Here is a 22601-nt window from a genome sequence, read left to right on the forward strand (position 1 = left end):
GCTCCTTCCGCTTCGAAACGGTAAAGAAAGTTCTCTTTTGCTTCCCCGGGGAGAACCTGCACTCAGAATAGATGAGCAACGAAAGCGCTACAGAGTTCAGGGTCCTTTCCCAGGTAGCCCTCCAAAGGATCACCTTTTAGATGTCACCTTGATCATTCCCCTCCAAATATTATGCATACCACAACCTCTCTGTCTCTGTCTCTCGGAGAGATTGTGTTTAAAAAATTTTTTTGAGACATAAAGCGTCAGATTTGCATTTAGTAAAAAAAAAAAAACCCAAACACACAGTGGTTTATTGAATACTTACAGCATTTACACCTTTCAATATTAATTCAACTCCACGGATTATTATAATTATTATTTTAATTTTAGGTTTTGCTTCCTTAGGGAGGACCGAAGTGCACATTAACAAAGAGCTGTTCGAACAATCTCTTCCGACCATTGAGCGACCACAAGGAAAAGGCAGAACAATGAAGTCCCATCTCAGCGCAAGACACAGCAATCTCGGGGAGGGATAGGCGGGGGGGGGGCGGGGGCGGGGGCGGGACGGGACTGTTTTGATCTGAGCTTCCCATCCACATGTTCATCCAACAGGGCAAGTATTAAACATATACACTTCACATAACACACTAATGCCTTCAAGATTATTATTATTATTATTATTTCGTCCCGTGTGTTCTATACAAACAAAGCAAAATAACATTCATGGGAGGGGGAAAATAACTAGCGAGACCACACGATCCCTTACCACGCCGGAGTTTTCCTCTTCATATATTCAAATATGGAATGCTTTTCTTCCAAAGATCCACATTTTGAAAGGGGAGACTAGGGGAGGGAAATTGCACATAAATAAACCAGACGATTCCAAACAAGAAATAAAAGATGTCCCCAGCTCAGCAACCTCTCCTGAAGTTCCAGCGTCCTCCAAGACATTATTTCCTCCAGTCCTCGCCGCGCTCTCACTGCTTGAGCTCCAAAGCCCACACGTGCTGCGGCCAGCCAGTTCTCCCTTTGGTTTTCTTGTCACTGCTGCTAACTGTGCTTTTCAGAATTTCGTTCTGTTTGGGAAAGGAGGCGAAGAGGAGAAACAAAGAGATTATCGCCCTGCGGTTTCTGGGTCACCTCCTCCCGCCAGCCTCACCTTCGGGGCACAAGGCAGGGAAACATGCCTCGCTCACTTCTGGAGCCGCTTCGCGCGTAGTTCAGGACTGCCCAGCTCTCGCTGAGGCCTCCCGACCGTAGATCGAACCGCAGGCTTTGCCTAACTCTCTCCGGCTGCAGGCGCCCGCAAAGCGGCGTGTGCGCCCTGTGGGGAGGGGGCTTTTCAGTCTTACACAAAAGCTTTTCAGTCTTACGCAGTCTTGCACCTTCTGAACGAGCCTGGGCTGATTCGCAAAGCGCTTGGCGCTGCGGTAGGACCACATACCCCGGAGTACAGAGCACTGAACCCAGGGGAACTTCCGCGTCAACGTGGAGGTAGATGGCAAGCGGGATGGCTCTCTGAAGCGGATCACGAAGAGCGAAGTGCCTTGGAAAGCGAAGCTCTGGGTTCTCCCTCCCTCTCGTTATGAGGGGTATGCCCACGGCTCCGGGTTAAGCGATTTCAGAACCGGCATGATAGAGCCGCAGGTCTGAGCCAAACAGAGCATCAACCGAGCCGCCCGCTCATATTGTGTGTGTGCGCGCACTCATGCGTGTACACACACAAACACACGCACGATGACTCACCAACACCTCCCCTTAAAAACAAAAGCATCTACGGAAACATATTGTAGAGGGACTGTATAATTTCTCCGAATGGCAGGTTCAGACAAATTCCCTGTGACTCTTGCTATGAAATGCATGTATTGTGGAACACACGCCTGAGTCAACATGCAATTTCCCTTCCCATTTTACTTCGCATCCATGCAGTCATTCCCGCCCTCCTCGCAGCACATCTGTATATTATTCACACAAACACTGCATAGAAAACTGATTTCTATAACTTTGTGGATACACGAGCTCCATATGCTTAGCCAAGCTGATTGTAAATGGCTAGATCATGACTAAGAATAAATCTTTGGAAGCTTGGGATGGCGGGGGCTTAATGGGCGGGGGATTCCCCTCTAAGAGCACAGGAAGCCCCTCCTGCAGCCTTCCTGCTTGTCCAAGAAAGTCTGTTCCAAGTCTGTACCACCACCCTCAACGCCACAAATTAAAGAATGGATGGTTGAGCAGGGTATAAAAGGCTTACTCCAAGGCAGATCCCTGAAAAAATTGCGGCGCCCCGATCATAAACACTTCTGCCTCGGAAACCACATTCCATGGGTTTTGGACCTAGCTTAACAGGTTTAGGGCCCAAACTTCACGGACTGAGCCCAAACAGGTATAGGGTGCAAGCTATGCCGGGAAATGTAGGGCCTTTTTTCTGTTTCAACATGCAGAGGACTGCAGCCTTACAATATCCATTGAATAATATTGCATATGAGTGGGATTTGAGCCCCAAAATAATCTTAGTTCCTTTCCTTAGTTCGGTGGGATCTTTTTCTTTTTGTGTATAGTATATACTCAGATTCTTTTTGACCCCAGTCTACAGTGCTCCACCTTTCCTACGGTCACACATTGCACTATTGCATTTCCAAATAGCCCATTGTTTTCAATGGAAGATACTTCCTAAGGCTTAATCTCACTGCCTGAAAAAATGTGTGGAGGTTTAGTTGGGAAAAGAAAATGTATTCCGAGTGTTTGAGTTCAGGATTGTTCGCATGATTAACCATTCTAATGCGAATTGAGATTCAAAGTCCTGCAGAGAATATTGTCTTCCCAGTCATCCTTCTCAAACATATTTAAGGAAGAACATCAGCAGAAAATTTGAGGTTATTATAACCTGGTTTCCCCATGTGATTAATTAGGTTTTACTCTGTAGGTTAATTCTTGGCTTCCAAGAAGATAAAAGGTCGGATATTTTGAATTATTGGTAGAGGAAGGGGCCGCCCCTTAACAGGCATTTGAACGGTAGACTGTATCCTGCATTAAGCGAACTGGTGCGCACACGGAGAGAATCGAGGTCCCTGGATTATCTCCGAAAAGGGGTGATCGTTGGAATTGAGTTGAGATCAGATCTATTGGATCTGAATGCTTCTGCGCGAATGTGTAACTAGGGTTTAGCAAAGCCCTCAGTACTGCAACACATGATTTGCAGATTTCAGCGGCGAGGAAGAAGAAACCCGAACACACCGGCCGGTGTCATAAATCCGAAATCTTGCAACTGGGTCTGCAGTCTGGGATTGCGTCACTGAAATGCCACTGATGTTGTGGGACTGCTTACCCCTCCCCTATCCCAGAAAATGCCTTTTGAGACGATTCATAGCCCCCCCCCGCAAGTTTTTGGACGGAACTCAGGATCTCTGCGGGGCTTTGCCGACTGGGGGATCAATCCACGACTCCCTCATTACAAGGCGTTCCTTTCCTTTTGATTTTAAAGGCAGCGCTGCGAAATTTGTGAGTTGTGGACTGTAAAACTGACAGCTTCATCCACGGACTGGAGCGAGGACATTTCCGGTCCGACCCGAGACTGGGTAAGAGCGAAATCCATGAATTTAATCGGGCATGAATGTTTGTCGTTGACATCCACGGGCCGAAACAAGAGCGAGAACGGCCGGTTGTCTTCCCACTCCCAAGACCGCAGCCACTCGGATCACAAAGAGTTTCTCTCTCCGCCCCCATCCCCACCGCCAGGAGATTCCTCTTTAAGCAGGCCTCTTTGCATTTCCTTGAGATTCCCTGGAAGCGCGTTTAGGATCGAGATGGGCAAGGACGCTCCGGGACTGCTTCGGTCTTACTTGACCTAATGTTTGTTGCGTGGATCCCTGCCTATAATGCCTTCATGGCTGCAGCGATCCTAAAAGCTCTTCCTTCGAAATAGGAGCGCGTTCACCGTCAATGAACGAGGTTTAATTTCCAAGATCATGCGTACCCCAAGAAAGCCTCAAACGAAAACAAACTGCACTAAACTCAGTGGGGAAATTCACCAATTCAGTATTTTTCGAAGGGCCCCTGCAGTTTATACAGCAAATGGTGAAGGCGCAGGGGACGGATATAAACTTCTTCCTTTGATACCGCCCCCTGAGGCCTTCCCTATACTTTCTGATTAATGATTATTAATAACAATGATAATATTAATAATGAGCGGTATAGTAGACCTTCCTTTCAAATAGAGGGGCGTGACTATGTATCTAGAATCGACTAGTTCCCAAACCTATTGTCCTTCCATCTAGAAACATGCGGACCGAAAGGTCGCTGCGAAAGCAAATTACGCGTCGGACAGAGCACTACTGGACAGAACCCCAGCTCGGTTCTGGGGAAAGTAATGGGATTTCTGGGACAAGAGGTCGTGTTTAAACGGGAGTGTGGGAGGCCGGGGACTCCACTGCCTTTAGAATACTTCCCTGGAAATAAGGCCGGCTGAAATCAGTGTCCCAACACAGCCCCTCTCACATTAAACGTCCCCCCGTGAGCGAAGCTGCACGCTCCTCGAGGGCTTGGCACTCGTTCAGTTCACACGGCTCCGGTCCGCGGAACTCGGTTCCAGCGAGGAGCGCTTAGACGCTGCTTTTCCGTGCAACAAGCCCGAGCGCCAAACGCGAGTTCTAGCTCGGCAGTGGAAGATCCCGGCCGCCGTGGATGCTCCAGGGCCTTCCTTCACCGGCCGCGAAATGGGATAAGCCATCCCCGTCGCTTCGCCTCCCCCACCCGCGGCTCCTTTCCCGCGTGGGGCCCTGTCCCGCGCGCCCGGGACCTGCCCTGGCAGCTCCGCCGCGCGTTCCCCACCGGACGGAGGCGGGCCCAGCCGCGGGGAGGAACAGCCCGTCCCCTGCGGTCCCGGGGCGCACCTCCAGGGCTGCGCTCGGTCTCCCAGGCTCGGAGGACGGCGGCCCGAGTCCCTGCGGCGCGCCCTGGAGGAGGCCGGCCTACCCGTCCCCGGCGTCGGGGGCTGCGCGCCGCGCGCCCTCCCCGCTCCTCCTCGCGCCACCCTCCCCGGACCGGCGGCGGCGGCGGCGGCGGCGGGCGGCGGCGGCGAGCACTACTGACCAGCTCCTTCTTCCTCTTGTCCTCCTTGACGTCGGTCTTCTTGATCTCGGCCTTGAAGGCCTCGGCCTCGCCGTTGGCGTCGTCCTTGGCCAGCAGGTCCATGAGGTAGGCGATGTAGCTGGTGGCCAGGCGCAGCGTCTTGATCTTGGAGAGCTTCGTGTCCGCCGGCACGTTGGGGATGCACTCGCGCAGCTCGGCGAAGGCGCTGTTGATGCTCTGAGTCCTGCGCCGCTCCTTGCGGTTGGCCGTGCCGCGGCGCTTGACCGGCCGGGGGCCGCCGCCGCCGCCGCCGCCGCCCCCCAAGCCCGGCGGCCCGCCGCCGCTGCCCGGGGGCGGCACGCCGCCCACGTAGTGGTGCGGGTGCTCCAGGCCCGCCGCGCCGTTGGCGTACTCGGGGCTGTAGGAGAGCGCCATGCTGTAGTCGGGCGGAGACATCTCCGAGGGGTGGCTGCTGATCAGCCAGCCGTGGAAGTAGGGGTTCTCCTCGTGGCTGCAGCGACTGGCGGCGGCGGCGGCGGCAGCGGCGGCGGCGGCGGCGGCGAACGGGTAGCCCTCATGGTGGACCACCGGATGGTGGGGGAAGCCCCCCACCAGGCTCATCGCCGGGCCCCCGGCCGCCCACCACCCCCGATCCTGTCCCCTGGATCTCAGCTCCCGAGAAGACGGGCCCCCGCCTTCGGCTGGCCTTAGCACAGGGCGGTCGCCATGGGGTGGGCGCTGCAGAGTCCCCGGAGCCCTCCGAGGGCAGGATCAGGGCCTCCCTCGGCACTCATGCGGAGCAGCAGGAGCGGGCTGAAGCTGGAAGTAACCACCCAATCCAGCCAGGGCAGGGGGCGCAGCCCCCCTCCCTCAAAAGAGGAGCCCTCCCCCCACGGATAGGTTCGAGCTTCACTGGCTGTCCTTGCTTTGCTTCTTCTCGGCTTTGATGGGGGGAGGGCGAAATAAGTGGGCGCGGAGGGAGGGATGTTTACTTACACCTGCATTTTCTCCGCAAGCCCCCACTCGGCCGAACCGTTTCCCCAAGGTCTGTCCACTTGCTTCTGCTCCCTGCACGGGAAGCGACTCGCTCGCTCGTTATATCATGAAAGATCCCAGCATTTTCCCCTGGCTTAGCGTGGGGGACTAGAACCCACAGAGTCCACCCCTCGGGGAAATCCGAAACTTTCTATTCCTATGGAGGAGCTGCTGAGAAGGATGATGACGACTGTGAAGAAGATGGTGGTGACGAAAAGGGGCAAAAAGAGAGGAATGGAGGAAAAAAACCAGTCGCGTTCAGGATTGCTTTCCAGATTCGGAGGTGCGTAGAGCGCTGGTCGAATTTCCCAGCCTGATCTCCATGTACAGCTACATCTTTAGGGCAGCTCGGGTTAATATATGTCGTCAGAGGTTCTCTCGGCCAATCGGCGACGTCGGGGGCGGGGCTCAGCGCTCTGGGCCATAAAACTTTTTTTTGATCTTCGCGCTGCTAATTGTTCGGCTTCTCTTTTAGGATTGGCTGCCGTTCCTATCCATAATATAATTAAAACAAACGAGGGAAAGGGTCCCCCCCTTCCAGCACCGACAGAGGTTAATGCAAGTATTTAACAATGCTTTGCTGTAAGTATGTCTATGCATGCCGATATTTTGGTTGCTGAAATAGACAGATCGACAGATAGATAATCTAAAATTGCTTATAAATTCGGCTGTACTCTAGATTGCAATAACCTGCATGTATTTCTATAGTGTATGCTGTACTATAAGACCATATTGACTGCCGAAAGTGGTAACAATAGATAATGTGGACGATCAATTTAGTTACATTACATATGTTTACATGCATAATTCTTAAAGAAAAATATTGAAGTGGGACAATATCAGAAAGATTCTTCGAACTGAGATTAGCATTTATTACAGCTTGGAAGTAAACTCCTTTGAAATGAATGAGATGCACTTCCAAGGAAAATGAATTCAGAATCTGAGTGCCACTTAGAAATTATCAGAAATTATCTAACAAAATATTCTTACAGTAGACTATAGTAATGCATTTGCTCCTTTCATCCACTTTGGTCCATTCAGGAAGACTTACAGCCAAGATCTATTGGCTTGTTTATGATTAATCTGGTCTAAAAAGCTTGTTACATGTGGTATATATGGCAAAATTAATGCTCCAAACTAGGAATTGGATGGTGTTGCTTGCAAACCTTTGCTTCTTACAGACACAAACAAATCCATTGCTCAAATGGATGAGAAAGTAATCTTTCAAGAATAATTATGTTTTTCTTTTCCAAAGCAAAATGATGACATCTGAATCCTTTTCTTTCAGTTCTGTGGGTATTCACACGCTCCCTGCCTGAAATAAGTTTCCCTTCGACTTAAGCAGCTCAACAGAGTAAGTAACCAGATCTTATTAACAGCATGTTATGTTATTTTCCCGTTTAGGTTAACAAAGATATAAATATCTCTTTGCATTTTTCTTATTTTGCTATAAAATCACTGCTGCCTATAATAATAGTAATAACTGATCAAAATGCCAAGGCATCATGAAGAAAACAGGTTTCACTTAGGGAGGGGGAGTAATTAAAGAAAGGTTTAAAGGCTGCCCGCTGAAAGCCAAGAGATATAAAAACTTTTGTGCCTGTGAGATGTTGAACACATTCTAACAGGAAAAGGGATTCCAACCTGCTTTTCATTGAGAAATTGGTAACTGGAGGTAAGAAACGGAGCAAAGAGTTTCCTGTTGCCTTCCCCAAAGAAGACTCAATAGCTGGGCATTTTTTTTCCAGCCTTGGCAAGAGGACTGCTGGATTTGGAGTAGATTAACATGCAGTTCCAAAAATTGTGGGGAAATCACGTTAACAAACCCCCCAGACCATGAATCCATGAGTGAAATGGGACTTTACTTCTTGCTGCTTCTTTGGCTTAAACCTGAACACTCACAGTTTGCAGATCTCAGGCACAAGCCCTTCTGAGGAATCCAGGTAAACTTTTCATGGGTACCTGATGCTTGGAGAAGAAATGTAGGGACAAAGTTAAGGGTGTCTTTGGAGCATTCAAAATATGTTGCACTTGGACTGGGAGCATGTTCCATCAAACAGGTTGCCCCTTAAACTCAAGTAAACATCTCTTGGTGAGAAATCTTTCAGATTGGTGCCTGCCATATTTGTCTCAGGAATCTTGTTCCTAATTTGAGGCTAAATCCAGTCTTTGCCATATTTTGAGCAGACCCCTTGAAATCTATGGGATTTAAAGCCTTAATTTAAATCTCATAAATTTCAGTGGATGGGCTCCAACTGTGGCACTGTTTGGATCCAAACCGCATCCTATAATGTGTCACGCTAGAGGATGCTCTTTGCTTAAATAGGCTAGGAATAAAAATAACTGCTTGCAGCTTCATCTTGTAGAGATATTAATGTCATATAAATTGACTTAGTTCAGTTGCAATCAAAGTACAGCCTGGGACTATCTCAGTAAGTTCAGTGGGGCTGTGACTACAGTTGCAGCCTTAAGATCAGAGTGTCAGGAATTGTGTGCCCTGACCGATGATCCTGAGATCAGGGCAAACCCCATTTATCTTACTATTAGAATTTTCTTCAGCCAGTCAAACAGAACTCTTCATATCAGAGTTAGACTTGAGCTTGTGCTGGCACATTCATGAATGGATGCATAGCTCAGTCAAGCAGCAGCAATTTAAATAAAGATCCACATAGCGGAAGTATAATGGATATACAAATAGAATGCATCTGAATATGGTAAAGAAATGTGCAGATCTCTTTCAAGATCTTGGTGCATACAAATCCCAAATTCTCTCCTGGTTAGATATTCTTCTCATACAACGATTAAATATAGTGAGTGGAATTCTAATTATTTACAGCCACATGAGAATTGTGCCATGGTTTTCAATGGAGCTTGGATTGTATTCAATTAATGTGAAGGATGACTGTCAGGAAAGGAGTCCGGATGGGGAAATCAGAGCCTCCCTCGGCAGTCCGGCTAAAGCCAAGCATTCGCTTTAATTCCGATTTCCCGATTAAGCTAATTGGCACCCCGATCCTAAAGGCGTTTACTTGGAAGTAAAACCTGCACTGTTTTCGGTGGTCTTGCAATAAACGTGCTCAATCCAGCTTAATATTGGCTCCCAAATACTACTTTGCAATCCTGAATGCAACCTTCCTGGAGAGCAAGTCCCCTTGAACGAAGCTCGGGGGACTCCCTTCCTCGCGAGGAAATGCCCTTTGTTTTAGGACTGGGATTGCTTGCATTAGGAGCTCAGTCGGACTCTGGGAATCCGGCTGTCCGAGGCTGAGCGGAGCTGCTTGCCGGAGAGCGCGGGGTGGCTGGCGGAGGGGCGAGAACAACCCAGCCGTCTGCTTAATAATGCCCTCGCTTGCAGTCGGATGATACATCCCGCGTTCGTCTATCTGTCCGGAAAGAAATTAGGACTTCTCAGAGGACTGGAGGAAGCGATTTCTTTCGCAAGTATTTTTCGCTCGCAATTAAAACTGGGCTCCCTCGCGCAGCCTTAGGACATGCCCAAGCGCAGGGCGGAAAAACTTCTCAGCGCCAAACCGCTGCAGCTGGTTCCCTCATCTCTTCGGGGAGAAAAGCCCTGGCAAGCAAAGGGCTGAGGAAAGGCGAGCGGAACTCGTGCATCAGAGGGGCAAACTGCAAACGGCTTATTCAGTAGAGGAAGAGGAGAAGGCCATTCCCTTCTCGGTATTCGCAGTCAGGGGCCCTTCACGCACCACTGTCCGTGGGCTTCTTGATTTGCTTTCAGAATGTGTTGCTTTAGTTATCCTGAAACCTCCAGGCAGACTCGTCCGAGCAGGATCGGTCTCCCCGCCCCCAAAGCTACCTCCCGCTTTTGATCCTCTCCTTTGGAAAACTTTCCTTCAATTTACTCCAACTAACCAGTCCCACCCGCCCCCGAATTTCGTATGTGCTTTCCATTCTGTTCAAATCCTAAAAGCCCGAACTGGAAGCCTCAGAAACCAGTAACGCTGACTTCCCACTGAGGCAGACTTTGTGGGTCTGAACAAAATAACAACGGTATTCCGAGTTTTAAAGGATTCGCATTTGGAGTGTTTGCTGTGTGTGCCTGCGTGTGGGATTTCTTAGTTCCATAAACTATTGCTTCTTACAAACCATGAACGGAGTCTCTAGTGCATTCATGGTAGCAGCTCACTGTATAATAAAAAGCCTGTTAAGATGAAATAAAATTTCCTGCACGCATTTAGAGTGCTTAAATTTCACTGAAGCAAATGGCAAAGTTACAGAGCAATCTTCTGCATGTCAGCTCAGAAGTAAGTCTCATTGAGTTCAACCGGGCATCCTGCCAAGTCAGTGGGCACAGGGTGGCATTCTTAAGCAGTTTACCCACCTGTGGGGTCAGAGTCTGGGGGAACTAAATGAATTCTGAGTCCTCTGCTGCGGATAGTTGTGCTCAGGACTGTGTTGCCAACTACTTTCAATTCCAGCTGGTCAGCTTGTTGGAATGAAGGAAGGTCAGTTATGATGTATACACTAAAACGTACACAGTTACAGATTATGAGACAAGATGGGGGAAAGAAGGAGGGCTGGTGAAAAAAGAGAACATTATAAAAGCAACCGAAGAACAGCAGATGAATTCAAAATTAATGATGGTGAAGATAAAGCAGAGGAAGGCAAAAGAGAGGAAGAGCGAAACTAGGTGTCTTTCTTTGAGCAAATCTGATGTCTGCACACCAAATCAATATACCTGTTTATGAGTCTTTATTTCTTGTCTTTCAGAACCCTTTTTGATCCAATGGCTAGCCAAGCCTTGCCTGAAGCTTGGGGTGCTTACAAACTGAGTGCAAAAGTCACCTGAAAGAAGCCCCAGACATTGCTGGCTGGATCTTTCCTGTGGGCCTGGAGAGAGGGAGCCTTGGAGAGAGCCCAGCTGATTATTTGGGCGGGCTGCCCTTCTCCGAGCTGGAAGTCAAAGCGCATCAAGGTGACCCTGCTTCTCTGCGTCCTGGATGTCGGAGTGCTGCTCCCTATCAGAGACTTCTGTGTGCAAGGTGCTGTGCATTTGAAAGTGAAATCCTTCTGCCTTGGCAGTCCCTGCTACCTGCAAATATAGGGTTAGGCTTATATGTTTTACTTTCTAACTTCCCTTAATCCATTTTTATTTTGTTTTAGTCTTTTAAGAAAGGAATTGAAGTTGGGGGAGATACTTTAGTTTCCCTTTAACATTGCAAGATTATATTATATTACAAATAACATGCACAGAAACACACACAATGTATATGAAAGGGACATTGGGTTGTAGGGGAAATGCAGTGTTTTGTAGCTTTTTATTTTTTGGTTTCTTTTACAATTCCAAAGAATGGAAACTTAAAGACTAATAAAATGACACAGGTCAAAGAAGCATGCCACTTTTTTGTATTTTCTGACAAATCAACTCTCATCAGCTTGCTTCAGTCACCTCTGATTTTTAAGGTAGGGATTGACAAATGTGTTTTGATACAATTATTTCAAAGTCTTACAGCAAACAAACAAAAAATGTGTGTGTGGGGGGGATGTACAGGAAAGCAGAAATATATTGTACCATAACAATATTGTTCAGTGCAGCTTTAGCTCTCCAAGATGCAAACCAAGTCCCATTTGCACCCAAAAAACCTTGTGCAAAGCGGTCTTATCCATGCCTATTCAGAAACAAATTCATTCCTTCATTCCTTCATTCCTTCATACTCTGCCCTTCCACCAGGAAAATAGACCCAAGGCGACAATTTCTGCGCCCCCTTTCTCCCACACATGCCTCCTCACCCCTCCCACTTCCAAGCAGCTCACAGATATAATAAAATGAGAGTGACATGTGCAATAGGATTTATGCAGCCACTGCAGCATAATATCCATCTGATAGTTCTGGTTCGCAGTGAGAATAAAAGTTTGTGTTTGGAGGTATAACTGGTCAAACAGAAAAGAGGTTCAGGCACCCGGTCTCCTAATGCAGCCACTGGCTGGTGGCTGTTTTCCCCTCTCACACTCAAATGGAGTTGTCCCTCATGTTTTTGCACCTGGTTTGTCCTTAGAGAATCGTTTGGCCAATGAGCCGGTGAAAGAGCACTCCAGTTTATAAACCGAATCTCCCTGGCACCTAAGATGGCAGTTCTGAGCAAGCCCATTATAGCCACTGGGACCGGAATCCGAGAGTATATGGAGGTGAGCCTCAAGTGCAGTATGCTGGTCGACCCCTCATCCAGAAGAGGCTGAATTGACAGCACTTGAGAAATAAGATCAGTCATTCAGGTATTCATTGGCTTGAAAGTCAACTGCGTGGTCGCCTTAATGAGCCTGTGAATTCTGCTAGAAGGCTCAGAAGGCTGCGTGACCTGTGAGGATTTGCAAGCTGCGGCCAAGGGGTGCGTGTCCTCCCACTTTCACCCGCTCACCCCAGTTGACAGCACTGTGGTTATTTATTGATTTACCAAGATATTTTTTACTCCGCCTCTCTATTGTAATTCCAGTACTCCCCTAGTCCTAAAGTACCTCAGTGCACCCCCCAGTCCTAAAGCTGGAAAAGTATCCCAAGGCTTTCAGTGGAATTTGGCTTGACTTTGTCTCAGGGTTTGGAATGTTTGTGGATAAAGTTCCTTAGAGCAGGTTCTCCTAAACTGCTGCCTGGTGGTTCCTAGTAGCCATATTTATTGATGTGCAGCTTGCTCTTCTCCCAGGTTTCTTTCATTCATTCCAAACGTGGCTTCTTCGGGAGTTCTTTCAGATGACTCCGGATTTACTTCTGATTATTTGGAGAGTGGGGGAGGAATCCGGAAGTGGAACAGCTTCTTCCCCTTAATTCCCAGCTTATCCAGAGTGTTGGATTTAAGATGCTTGCAGGCTTGTGGTTTGCATCCTTACATTTGCTATATTAAACCGATTAGGAGCAATCCAGCGAAAATGGTTGGCCTAAGCCTCCCAGAAATAAGTTCCACTGAAATAGTTGGGAATTACCCCCAAGTCAACTTATGCTTAGGGTAGGCCTAGAGACTGACAGGTTTATTCTTTGAGGGCTGGTATCGTCTTTCTGCCAAGCTTCCCCCTCACTCTCAATTTGAATTATTAATTTATGCAGAAATCAGGGAGTCTTGAAAGCGAGCTGACATCTGGCTGGCTGCATCCTCCCCACCCCCACCTCAGCAGTTCCAGTTACAGAAATTGACCAAGAATAGAAAGGCCTGTTTGTGGGTGGGTGGTAGAAACAACAGGGCAGGCCTTTGCAATACACCGTCAAGGAACTGAAGCTCTTTACTTTTATAGCCTTGCATTTCCCAGCTTTGCCATTCACTAAAAAGCAGGCCTATTTGATGCACAGACTCAAGATGGGTGAGATCAGACTCCATCACCTTGAAATCAGTCCGCACAGTGAACACACACAGTTTCTACATGTCATGGAATTTTGCCTTTTCCTACCTGCTGCCCTCCTGATATTTTGGACTGCAAATCCCATCAGCCCCAGCCAGCATGGTTGATAATCAGGGATGCTGGGAACGGTTATCTCAAGGGTACCAGATTAGGGAAGGCTGCTCTGGTGGAAGTAAGTTTTGTCTTTTTGAAGAATCCTAACAATGTAATACTGTACATGTCTTCTCCCATAGAGGTCAATGGGACTACCTCCTTGGTAAGTGAATATAGACTGCAGCCTAAAAGAGGACAGGCTATTATTGTTTTTGGGATTTTTCTTTCAGATATATGCAGCTCTGACTGCAATGCCATTTTCAAAACAGATGTTATTTATATGGTTTGTTTCTTTCCCTTACTGTTTTGTTGTCATAATGTATGATATATTTTTTAGAACAACATTTCTAAGTTTGCCTTTAGTTTTTTAAAGCCACACCTTGAAAAATGAACAATTCTGTGCTTTTATTGGTATTTGATTCCTTCCCATCTCCATGCCTAATATTCAGAATTTAACAAAAGGTTGAATAGAGGAACCCTGTCAACACCCAAAAACAAACGTGGCATTTAAAGTGTATATTTCATCGGTTTCTTTCAGGGAACTATTCTGGGTATGAATGCTAAAATCAACAGAAATCAGTGAAGCTTGCATCGAATCTCAATCCTAAGAATATTTATTCAGATATAACTTCTGGTTTCACATTCACTAGTACAGGTGTTTTGAGATTACAGCTTTACATTCTGAGAATTGCATCCAAGTAAAGAAATGCAGCATGGGAGACTTCGGCTGGCTGCTGTCCAAGTGCGCACTGGTCGGGAAGTTAACACAAATAGGACTTACTTCTGCGTAAACAGCCATGATGATTGTGGTTGTGCTGGCCATCGACAGCCCTGGAAGAAAACATATTTTCAATTTACCAGCACTTCGTCTGACCAAGAGGAAGCATCAGCCTATGTATTGTCCCAAAGTAAACACATTGCTTTCCAGTAGAATGTACTTCCCTGGGTGCTGTTTCAGGATGGACTGCGCAGTCCCAGTTCGGCCAATGGACTGGAACATCTCCGAGGCGAGTTCCTTGGCTTGGCTGGCTTTTGCCTTGGCAGTCGCCGCCGCCGCCGCCGAGCAGAATGCTGCATCCTTCTGTTTGGGAGCTGCCGCAGAGGTAGTGGGGGAACTAAAGCCCATGTAGAAAGAAACCCCAGAGCGTCCGGCCTGCTTACAGTCATCAGCCGATCTCCGCGAAGGAGATAATCAGACTCTAGCGCAGCCTGGTGCCCTTCAGACCTTTTGGAGGACAACTCCAAACATTCCTGACCTTTACCTTTGCTGACTGCAGAAGACGGGAGGTGAGGTCCCAAACATCCGGAGAGCACCAGGTTGGAGAAGGCACTTTGTAATCTCGATGGACAATACAGCGGAGTGAGCCTGCTTAGAATCGGCCCGTAAGGCAGTGGTTTCAAACGCAGTCAGGGGGACGTGGACTGCTTGCTTAGAGTCTGGGGTTAAAGGACGCCACAAGTTACGGCTCCGTCAGAGTTCTCGGACGCGGGCTTTCTGAAACATGTAAAACAACCCGCTGCCTGCCCTGCGGACCAAAGGAGGGCCCCTTTCTCAGGGGTGATCTCCTTGCGAGGCGCTACCCAGCCCTTTGGGTCAAGAGTCAATGGCACGGGGCTCGCCTGGTGACCTCAGGCCAGTCTGCCTTTCTTAGCCTAACCTGCCTCCCAAGGAGGATAAACTGTAAAGCGGAGGAAATGCAGCCTGCAGCCTCGAGTGCCCTCTGCGAACCAAGGGAGCCGCCCTTGTCCTTGGCTTTCGTGCGTCCAGGATAAAACGGGTGTGGGGGATCCTGTACGCTACCTTGAGCATAGCAGGGAACCGCGGGCTAAGCAATGAAACGATCCCCGGGTAAAGAGGGCATCGCTTCGTCTGTTTCAAGGTCTGCCATAGGATAGCGTAAACATGGAGTATCGGCCCCATTCTAGCACCCGGCTCTAGGCTTATAAGGGCTGATTTTTATTCAGTGCTGGCAGGAACACAGGCAGGTGAGGCAGCCTCTGCGGAGGTGCGCGGCACCGGCTCCTTTGCAGTCCTGGAGACAGTTGCGCACGGCCAGCTTTTATGAAAGCAATACCCCCTTGTGGTTGCAGTGCAAATGGAAGATTGCCTCCACCTTCCTCTGCCAGCGTCACTGCGGCTGTAAGAGCTGCACGGCAGCAGAAATGCTGCCCCCCCCAGCCCCCCCCCCACCCGCACCCCGCTCGTGGCATCTCCTTGGCGCTCAGGTCCTCACGACCCCGGAACTGCAGAAGGCGATAGGGCCGCGACCAGAAAAGGAAGAGAGGGCAATCCTAGCTGGAGCTATCGAATTGCCCCGTGGATCGAACAAGGCCCGGGTGGTGGGATCCAGTGCAAAACGTGGGGAATCGCCAGAGTTGGAGACGGTGTTCTGTGTGGAAATACGGCGAAGCTATTGTTGGCTGGGGATTACGGGAGGTCGGTGGCTGTTAAGCTGTTGGGGAAGGCGCTTTAACATGCATGACATGTTGTCGAGGGAATCATTTCCTCGATTTGGAAAACTTGCCCAGGTGGTTTCACGTTTTATTAGTTGCCTTTAAAGACCGGTCGAGTTTAGGAGTCAGACTACCAAATATGGGGCGCGATTGAGTCAGAAACGAGCATTTTTTCCGTGTTATTTTTTTACAGAATTGCTAAGCACCTGCCTAAATTTCTACCGGAGTTGCCCCGGGTGATTAGCTAGCTCATTTTTAAGTGCATTTGTCTTGTGACGTCAGATGAGGTCAGTCTCTTCTGGATCCAAGCCGGGCTTCTGGAACGTGGGGAACCAAATCCTAAGATAGTCAAATCTCAACGCGTGTTGAATTCATCTGGTCGCTTGCTGAGCGTAGTCCTATGCACGTTTACTCAGAACCAAGTCCCATTGAGTTCAATGGGGCTTATTCCCAGGAAGCCGATCGGGGATTGCAGTTTCAGGACTGGTCTGCCTGCCACAACATAGGATTTTTACCAAGTAAAGTAAGGGGGAAAAAAAGTTGGATTTTAAGCTAAAGTGAACGACTTTTGCAAAAGTTGTGTATAATGCGCAACACTCACACCGTGCCAGAAAGGTGTCGGTGTGCATGTATTTGTATATTCAACCTCCCCTCCTCCCCCCCCTTTCCCTCCCCTTTCCCTCCCTCTGTATCTAAACGTAATTGATCTGGCTGAGTGAGGCCGTTTTGGTAATTTGGATATACCAAGTCTCCAGATAATGACATATAATCAGACTTCAGGTCACTTGGTCATTCTCTCATGACAAACCCCTCCTGCGCTCTCTGATCTGCTTTCAAACTAAATTTCACACAAACAAATAAAGCAAGACAGGAGCAAATTCTTAGAGCACACACACGCCCGGGCATAGAGGGTATTGGGGTGGGGGAGAGGAAGAAATATTAGGAAACTCTGCTAATAGAGCATAGTAAACATGCTCTCTGATGGGTTGGGGGTGGGGGAATATACCGGGTTTAGGAAAGAACATCTTATCATGAAGAGAGTCATTGTGTACAAAAGGCGAAGGGGAAAAATGTTCTGGCTCATGTTAAAAATGACATAAATTAAAATAAAAATAATTACAAACAGAAAATGTCATAACATAAACACAGGGGGCTTACTGGAAAAGCGGGCAGGCAGCAGACGTGTTGGGAGACCTTCCCTTCTCCGCGCTCGCCTGCGCGTCCTCCTTTCCGGCCGCTGGGAGCGAACGGCTGAGCCCGCCGAGCGCAGCCGGGCAGATGCTGCTGGAGACGAAACCCGCATTTATTTTATGTATTCGCAGCTGGTGCGTGTGGAAACTGCCTGCTGGGGGAGCGACTGCCCCTTTGCCCCTCCTCCTCCTCCTCCTCCGACCTGGCCCTGGCCCTGGCCCTGGCCCAAACACACGTAGCGTGTAGAAGCCCAGGCTTCATGTGTGCGGGGAATAAGAATAAGAAAGGAAGTGCGTGGGAGATCGGCACAATCATGGCTACAAACAGCACACTGGGAAAACGGCCTTTGTGGTCCTTTATGGCTGTGGGTGAGATTCTGTACCCCCCACCTCTAAGGAAGCCTCACTGAAAAGAATGGGACTTACTTCGGAGCAGATACGTATAAGACTAGACTCCATGTTACATTGCATACGATTATACCCTATATTGCAGGACTGAAAGCCAGCATGGCACAGTGCTTAGAGTGTTGGTCTGGAAGGGGAGAGATCTGGGTTCAAGTCCCGTCCTGGCCTCGAAGCTCGCGGGATGACTTGGGTTAGTCACTGCCTTTCAGCCTAAGCTACCTCAAAGGGTTGTTCTGAAATAAAATGAGCAGAAGACGATCGTGTAAGTTGCCCTGGGTTCCTTGCGAAAGGGAAAAAGGTGTGATATAAATTGAACAATAGCACTGTGGCGATCCTAAATGCATCTGTTCAGAACTAACCAAGGCTGCGATCAGCGCACAGTTGTCCAGGCACTCATTCAGTGGGGCTTCTTTCTGAGCAGACGCAGTCACATTTGCCTGGAAGTAAGCGCCAGTATATGCAGTACGTGTCACATCTGAATAAGCATCTAAAGGAATGGACTGATACTGCTGCATCCTAGCATGAGTTAACCCGGGAAATAACTCACTTTGTCAGGTGATCATACACCACACAGGGTGCGACAAGGTGAGAAACGAATGGTCCCAAACTGAAATTCGGAATGGCATAGCACCGCCTTTCTCAAGGTGGTGTCCTCCAGATGTGTCAATGGGACTTGAAGTCCTACACATCTGGAGAACACTACCTCCAGGAAGACTGACAACGCATCAGTAATCAAGACTGAGATTACATATATTTATATTCAAAATATTAGATATAAGTGTCCTTACAACATGATTTCTCATGTTGCCTCTTCATTTTGTGTAGAGACTCTTTTCAAATGGTTGTGAATTAAAATTCTAGGGGAATGAAAACTTAAAACGAAACATGCTTTTTGGATTGTGCCTTAATTTAATTTAATAAATCGATAGATGTTCTCATTGCTGACAACGTCTGAGCTCATGTAATTTTACTATTCTGATAACTCTCCCTTTTTGCTCATTACAGCATCTCCACATGGTCCAAACCAGATGGAAGGGGTTTAAACAAAATAGGCATTAAGGGTGTAATCCTTTGCATGATTAAACAGGAAAAAATGCCTCACAATTCCCAATGCTGGGACCTGTTGATTTTTTTTTTCTGTCTACACTTGCACAGGATTGGGTCTTAACTCACTTTGTAACACATGACATCACAATTCTGAGGATACAGCATGGAAAGAAGTCTCATGACTTACAATCACAGATTTAGGGTGCAGACATATACTTTGCTATGGAAAAGCAAATTATAGAAATGAATCCTAAGGTTCATAAGTCTTCCACTACTAGAGGAAAAAGCTGAAACGAAACAATCCTTACAATGTCATGAGCCCACAGCCACAAATAATACAAAAGAGAGATTCGGATGACATACACTGTTCAGGCTGCTAAGTTCCAGAGAATAGCATCCCCACCTGAGGGAGAGCAGGATCAACATGTTCTTGATTGAAATAGACCAGGTTTGCTCCGATAGACAATGCCAGGGCACGCCTATGTCTGCCTGCTCAGAAGCCAGCCCCATCTGATTCAGTGGGACTCACGCCTGGGTAGGTATTAGAGGATTATAAACTTAGTAGGCTGTTCTGCCTGCTTATGTTTGGTTACCCCTGAAAGAGAACCTATTTTGCTCCTACCGGTGAACTGCTTCTGCCAACGCTGACAAGTAAAGAAAGAAGTAGAATTCGGATTGCTGTGGTGGGCCCAGAGAGCTGTGCCCATCGGGTGGTACAGACATGCTTGAGATAAAGAAATATGTAGCAAAGGCCAGGGGAAATCTCTTTTGAATGGCAGTGCATTCAATGCAAAGGCAGAATGACTGTGGTACTTCCCACACCCTGGCTTACAAAACTCCATCCGAAATATTACCGCTTCATATCATATCTGCGCGAACAGCGCAGCCTCAGACTACACTTCCTGTAAATTGAACTACTGTGTCTTGTCAGAGCCAAGGAGCGGCAGGTTTTTTCCGCAGAGAGACGCATGCCTAGTCAGAGATTCTGATAGCGCTTCCCCCGTTTCAACCATTCGAGCAACGTCGAAACCCTAACAGCAGCCCCCTGTGTACGCATCAGGAACAGGTCCCATCGAACTCAATGGGGTTGACTACCCGGCACTTTCCTGTGTCCTGGTGTATTTTGGATTTATGACGCTGTGCGCAGAGTCTCTCTCATCGGATTAGAGCAGTCGGTGGCGCAATCCCTTATCTGCTAATTCAGAAGGAATTCCTATCGAGTTCAGTGGGGTTCCTTCCAAGCACATGGGTACAGCCCAAGGTTTAATGTACATTTACACTGACAGGAAGGTTTAAAAGACTCTAAAGGCCAACCGCGAGGAGGAGGAGGAAGGGGAAAGTTACTCGATTAAAGACTGCGATCCTAAAGACAGCTAGAGGTCAATTCGCGAAATAAAGGATTGTGGATTAGCTGGTTGCACGGAAGCCATTCAAGAGCAAGTAGTCTGAAGAAGCTGGGCACCGAACTACCTTTAGGTGGCAATGCTGCAACCTCACCGGAGAGATCATCCTGTTGCATGTCAATGGGCTTACTTTCCAGTAGAAATGCACTGAGAGATGACGAGGTGTCGGGACTGGTGCGCTGAGCTGCACCGTCTCTGCAGCGGGCCAAGCGCTTGCTTGCCGCTAGAAGAATCCTAAATGGGAATCGATAGTCAGGTTAATCGTCGTAAAACGACACGTTCCGTTTGATCATCCTTCTTATCAGAGCGATAAGCGAACAAAGCCCGCCGTTCCCCTTGATGGATTCAAAATACACTAGGAGACAGGAAAGGGACTTCCGGTGCAACCTTATACCCATTTACCCGGGGCTAAACCCCACTGAACCCCATAGGGCTTGCTTCTGAGTAGATGGATAGACAGAGCATGCTATTAGCGTTCGGACATTCCTGAAATTGTTGGAAAATAAGTCAGGGAGTGAATGACCTCCGACGGGAAAAAGCTCCCAGCACGCATTGGTATAGGACGGAGTGGCTTCTTGGGAAATAACCTCCTTCAAACCGTGTTTCCTTGCCGAGGTGGCGCGAGCATCTTCACAAGATCAGAACTCCTTATTTTGAAGAGTTACTTCGAAATGCTCACCACGGAACTGGCTGCTGCCCTGAGTGGAAGTAAATCAGCAACATACAGTAAAAACGCAGGAGGCATGTTCTAAATAAAGTGACCTCGATTAATTGTTCCAACCCTTTCTCAGCGTTCAGCTGCACCCGCCCTAAGCACTCTGATAAAAACAAGCATCACCCAAACTTCTTAATGATTTCTGTGTTTATTTGTTTTATTATATTTATATAGCCAAGGTGGCTTGCATAGATCTCCTCCTCTTCTCAAGCTTATCCTCACAACAACCCTGTGAGGCAGGTTGGGCTAAGAGTCCATGACTGTCCAGTTGGAAGAAAGACTGTAGTGTCATTTCAACTTTAGCATTGCTGTTATAAACCCTGCTTGGCCCTCCAATACCCACTCCTTGAAAGAATGCCAACCATCTACCAGTAAATCCATCCCTTCACAATAGAAACAGAGTAAGGGAACCTGAATGCAAGATCAAACACTATACTTTTAGGTGAAGAGGTGAGGAGGGATGAGTTTTGTGTTTAAGTTCTTCAGAGACACCCAAGGATGCTTAAACAAATCTGGAAGTATTACCCCTCTAGTACTAGATGTATGGAGACAGGTGAGGTATGGCTACTCATTGGTGTGGGGAATTCTAGGTGTGTACTTCTTTCATCCTACTGGGGCACAGGGAGCTGCCTCCTAAGTCAGACCGTTGGCTCATTACCTCCTGACTTGAGAAGGTCTTGCAGATTCTGGATGGAGAAGAGCTATACTGGAGCTTTTGCAGATTGTATGTTCTACAAGAAACTCTGGCCTTCTCTATATGTCTAAGAAACAGCAATGCGTCTGACGGCAGCCTAAAAACTAAGACTGAAATCCTATACACATTTACCTCACTAAAATGCACATTCACTTACTTTTGAGCGGAAATAGATGGGACTGTGCTAGAAGAAAGTTTATGCCACAGTAAGAGTGCAATCTTACTCTCAAATGAATGATGAAGAATTATACTTCAAACTCTCTGTATATGTTAACATATCTTTAACCCCTTTCCTGGGAGTATGTCCCATTGAACACAATAATACTTATTTCTGAATATAGGATTGCCCCAGAAATGTGTTTAAGGCAGTCTTCTCCAACATGGGACCCTCCAGAGGTGTTGGACTACATCCCCCAGCACCCCCAGCTAGGCACGTCAGGAAGGGAAGGTATCGGGTAGGGCTGCTTTAAGTGGGCGCAAAACACCCAGTTGATTCCGCTGCAGTTAACTCCACAGCTCCCCTCTGACGGGTCTTGTGTATTCCAAAGCAGAGGGAAGGCGTTGAAGTCCAATCCAGATTTTAAAAACCCTTTACATGACCCTCCCGCCCTGATAGGGTCTCAATCTAGACTAGGCATAGATGCTAAACCAAGAATATGGAGCCAGGTATCCTGTCTATATTTTGGACTGCACCTCTCATAATCCCTTCTGGCTGGCGAGGGCTGATGAAAGCTGCAGTCTAAAACATCTGTATGGCACCAAGCTGCCTACCACATGAGAGACACACGCTTGAAGGAATGCCTGCTCTGCTTCTCAGCCAGGCCCCGCGCTCTTCCACACCCTCACGTTATCTAGGCGCGCAAGGAATGAGCACCAGGCTCCTGTTGCTGAGGGCCTGTTAATCCCTCCTGCAGTCTCCACACAGTCAGAAACATTCTCAGGCAGCTGATCCAACTGGGCGGCTTAGCTGGGTCTGTGCGGAGCAGGATCTGAGAGGTGCCCGGTATTGGTTAGTATTCTGCACAAACAAGCGGAGAAGCCCTTTCAGCCAGGAATGTGTCCCTGCAGCCAGTCAAACATTCTTCCCGACACGATCTGAATGTGTGCACTGCACGTAGTGGCCAATGTGCCTGTGTTAGCACATGCCGAGGCATAGTCACTCAGATGGC

The 22601-nt window shown here is 48.1% G+C and overlaps 1 protein-coding gene and 2 long non-coding RNA genes across 5 annotated transcripts; 1 reads left to right on the forward strand and 2 right to left on the reverse strand.

Annotated features, from left to right (window-relative positions):
- Positions 1–633: 633 nt before the first annotated feature.
- On the reverse strand, positions 634–6022 carry LOC123024872 (heart- and neural crest derivatives-expressed protein 2). The gene is made up of 2 exons (XM_044433075.1): positions 5071–6022; positions 634–1058 (listed from the first exon to the last, which is right to left on the reverse strand). Exons 1-2 carry the CDS (start codon positions 5668–5670, stop codon positions 960–962), a joined length of 699 nt encoding a protein of 232 aa, XP_044289010.1. The 5' UTR covers positions 5671–6022; the 3' UTR covers positions 634–959.
- A 497-nt stretch (positions 6023–6519) lies between these two features.
- On the forward strand, positions 6520–14190 carry LOC123024874. Of its 2 annotated transcripts, XR_006415006.1 has the most exons (4): positions 6523–6666; positions 7373–7438; positions 10816–12231; positions 14063–14190. It is a non-coding gene; the product is annotated as an uncharacterized LOC123024874 (long non-coding RNA). The 2 variants fall into 2 exon arrangements; XR_006415005.1 differs by lacking the exon at positions 14063–14190 and having other exon boundaries at positions 6520–6666; positions 10816–11439.
- On the reverse strand, positions 14116–18989 carry LOC123024873. 2 transcript variants are annotated; one of them, XR_006415004.1, is made up of 3 exons: positions 18277–18979; positions 17137–18225; positions 14116–14355 (listed from the first exon to the last, which is right to left on the reverse strand). It is a non-coding gene; the product is annotated as an uncharacterized LOC123024873 (long non-coding RNA). The 2 variants fall into 2 exon arrangements; XR_006415003.1 differs by having other exon boundaries at positions 17137–18989.
- Between the last annotated feature and the right edge of the window lie 3612 nt (positions 18990–22601).

The sequence above is a fragment of the Varanus komodoensis genome, unplaced genomic scaffold (assembly GCF_004798865.1).
Source record: "Varanus komodoensis strain SLA01 unplaced genomic scaffold, ASM479886v1 scaffold252, whole genome shotgun sequence".
Taxonomy (NCBI): Eukaryota; Metazoa; Chordata; class Lepidosauria; order Squamata; family Varanidae; genus Varanus; species Varanus komodoensis.

Excerpts from the sequence above, each read along its gene's own strand:
- LOC123024872 (XM_044433075.1), bottom strand. The coding sequence starts at position 5,670 with ATGAGCCTGGTGGGGGGCTTCCCCCACCATCCGGTGGTCCACCATGAG. Across the intron at positions 1,059-5,070 it reads ACAAGAGGAAGAAGGAGCTG|AACGAAATTCTGAAAAGCAC; the intron begins GTCAGTAGTGCT and ends TTTCCCAAACAG.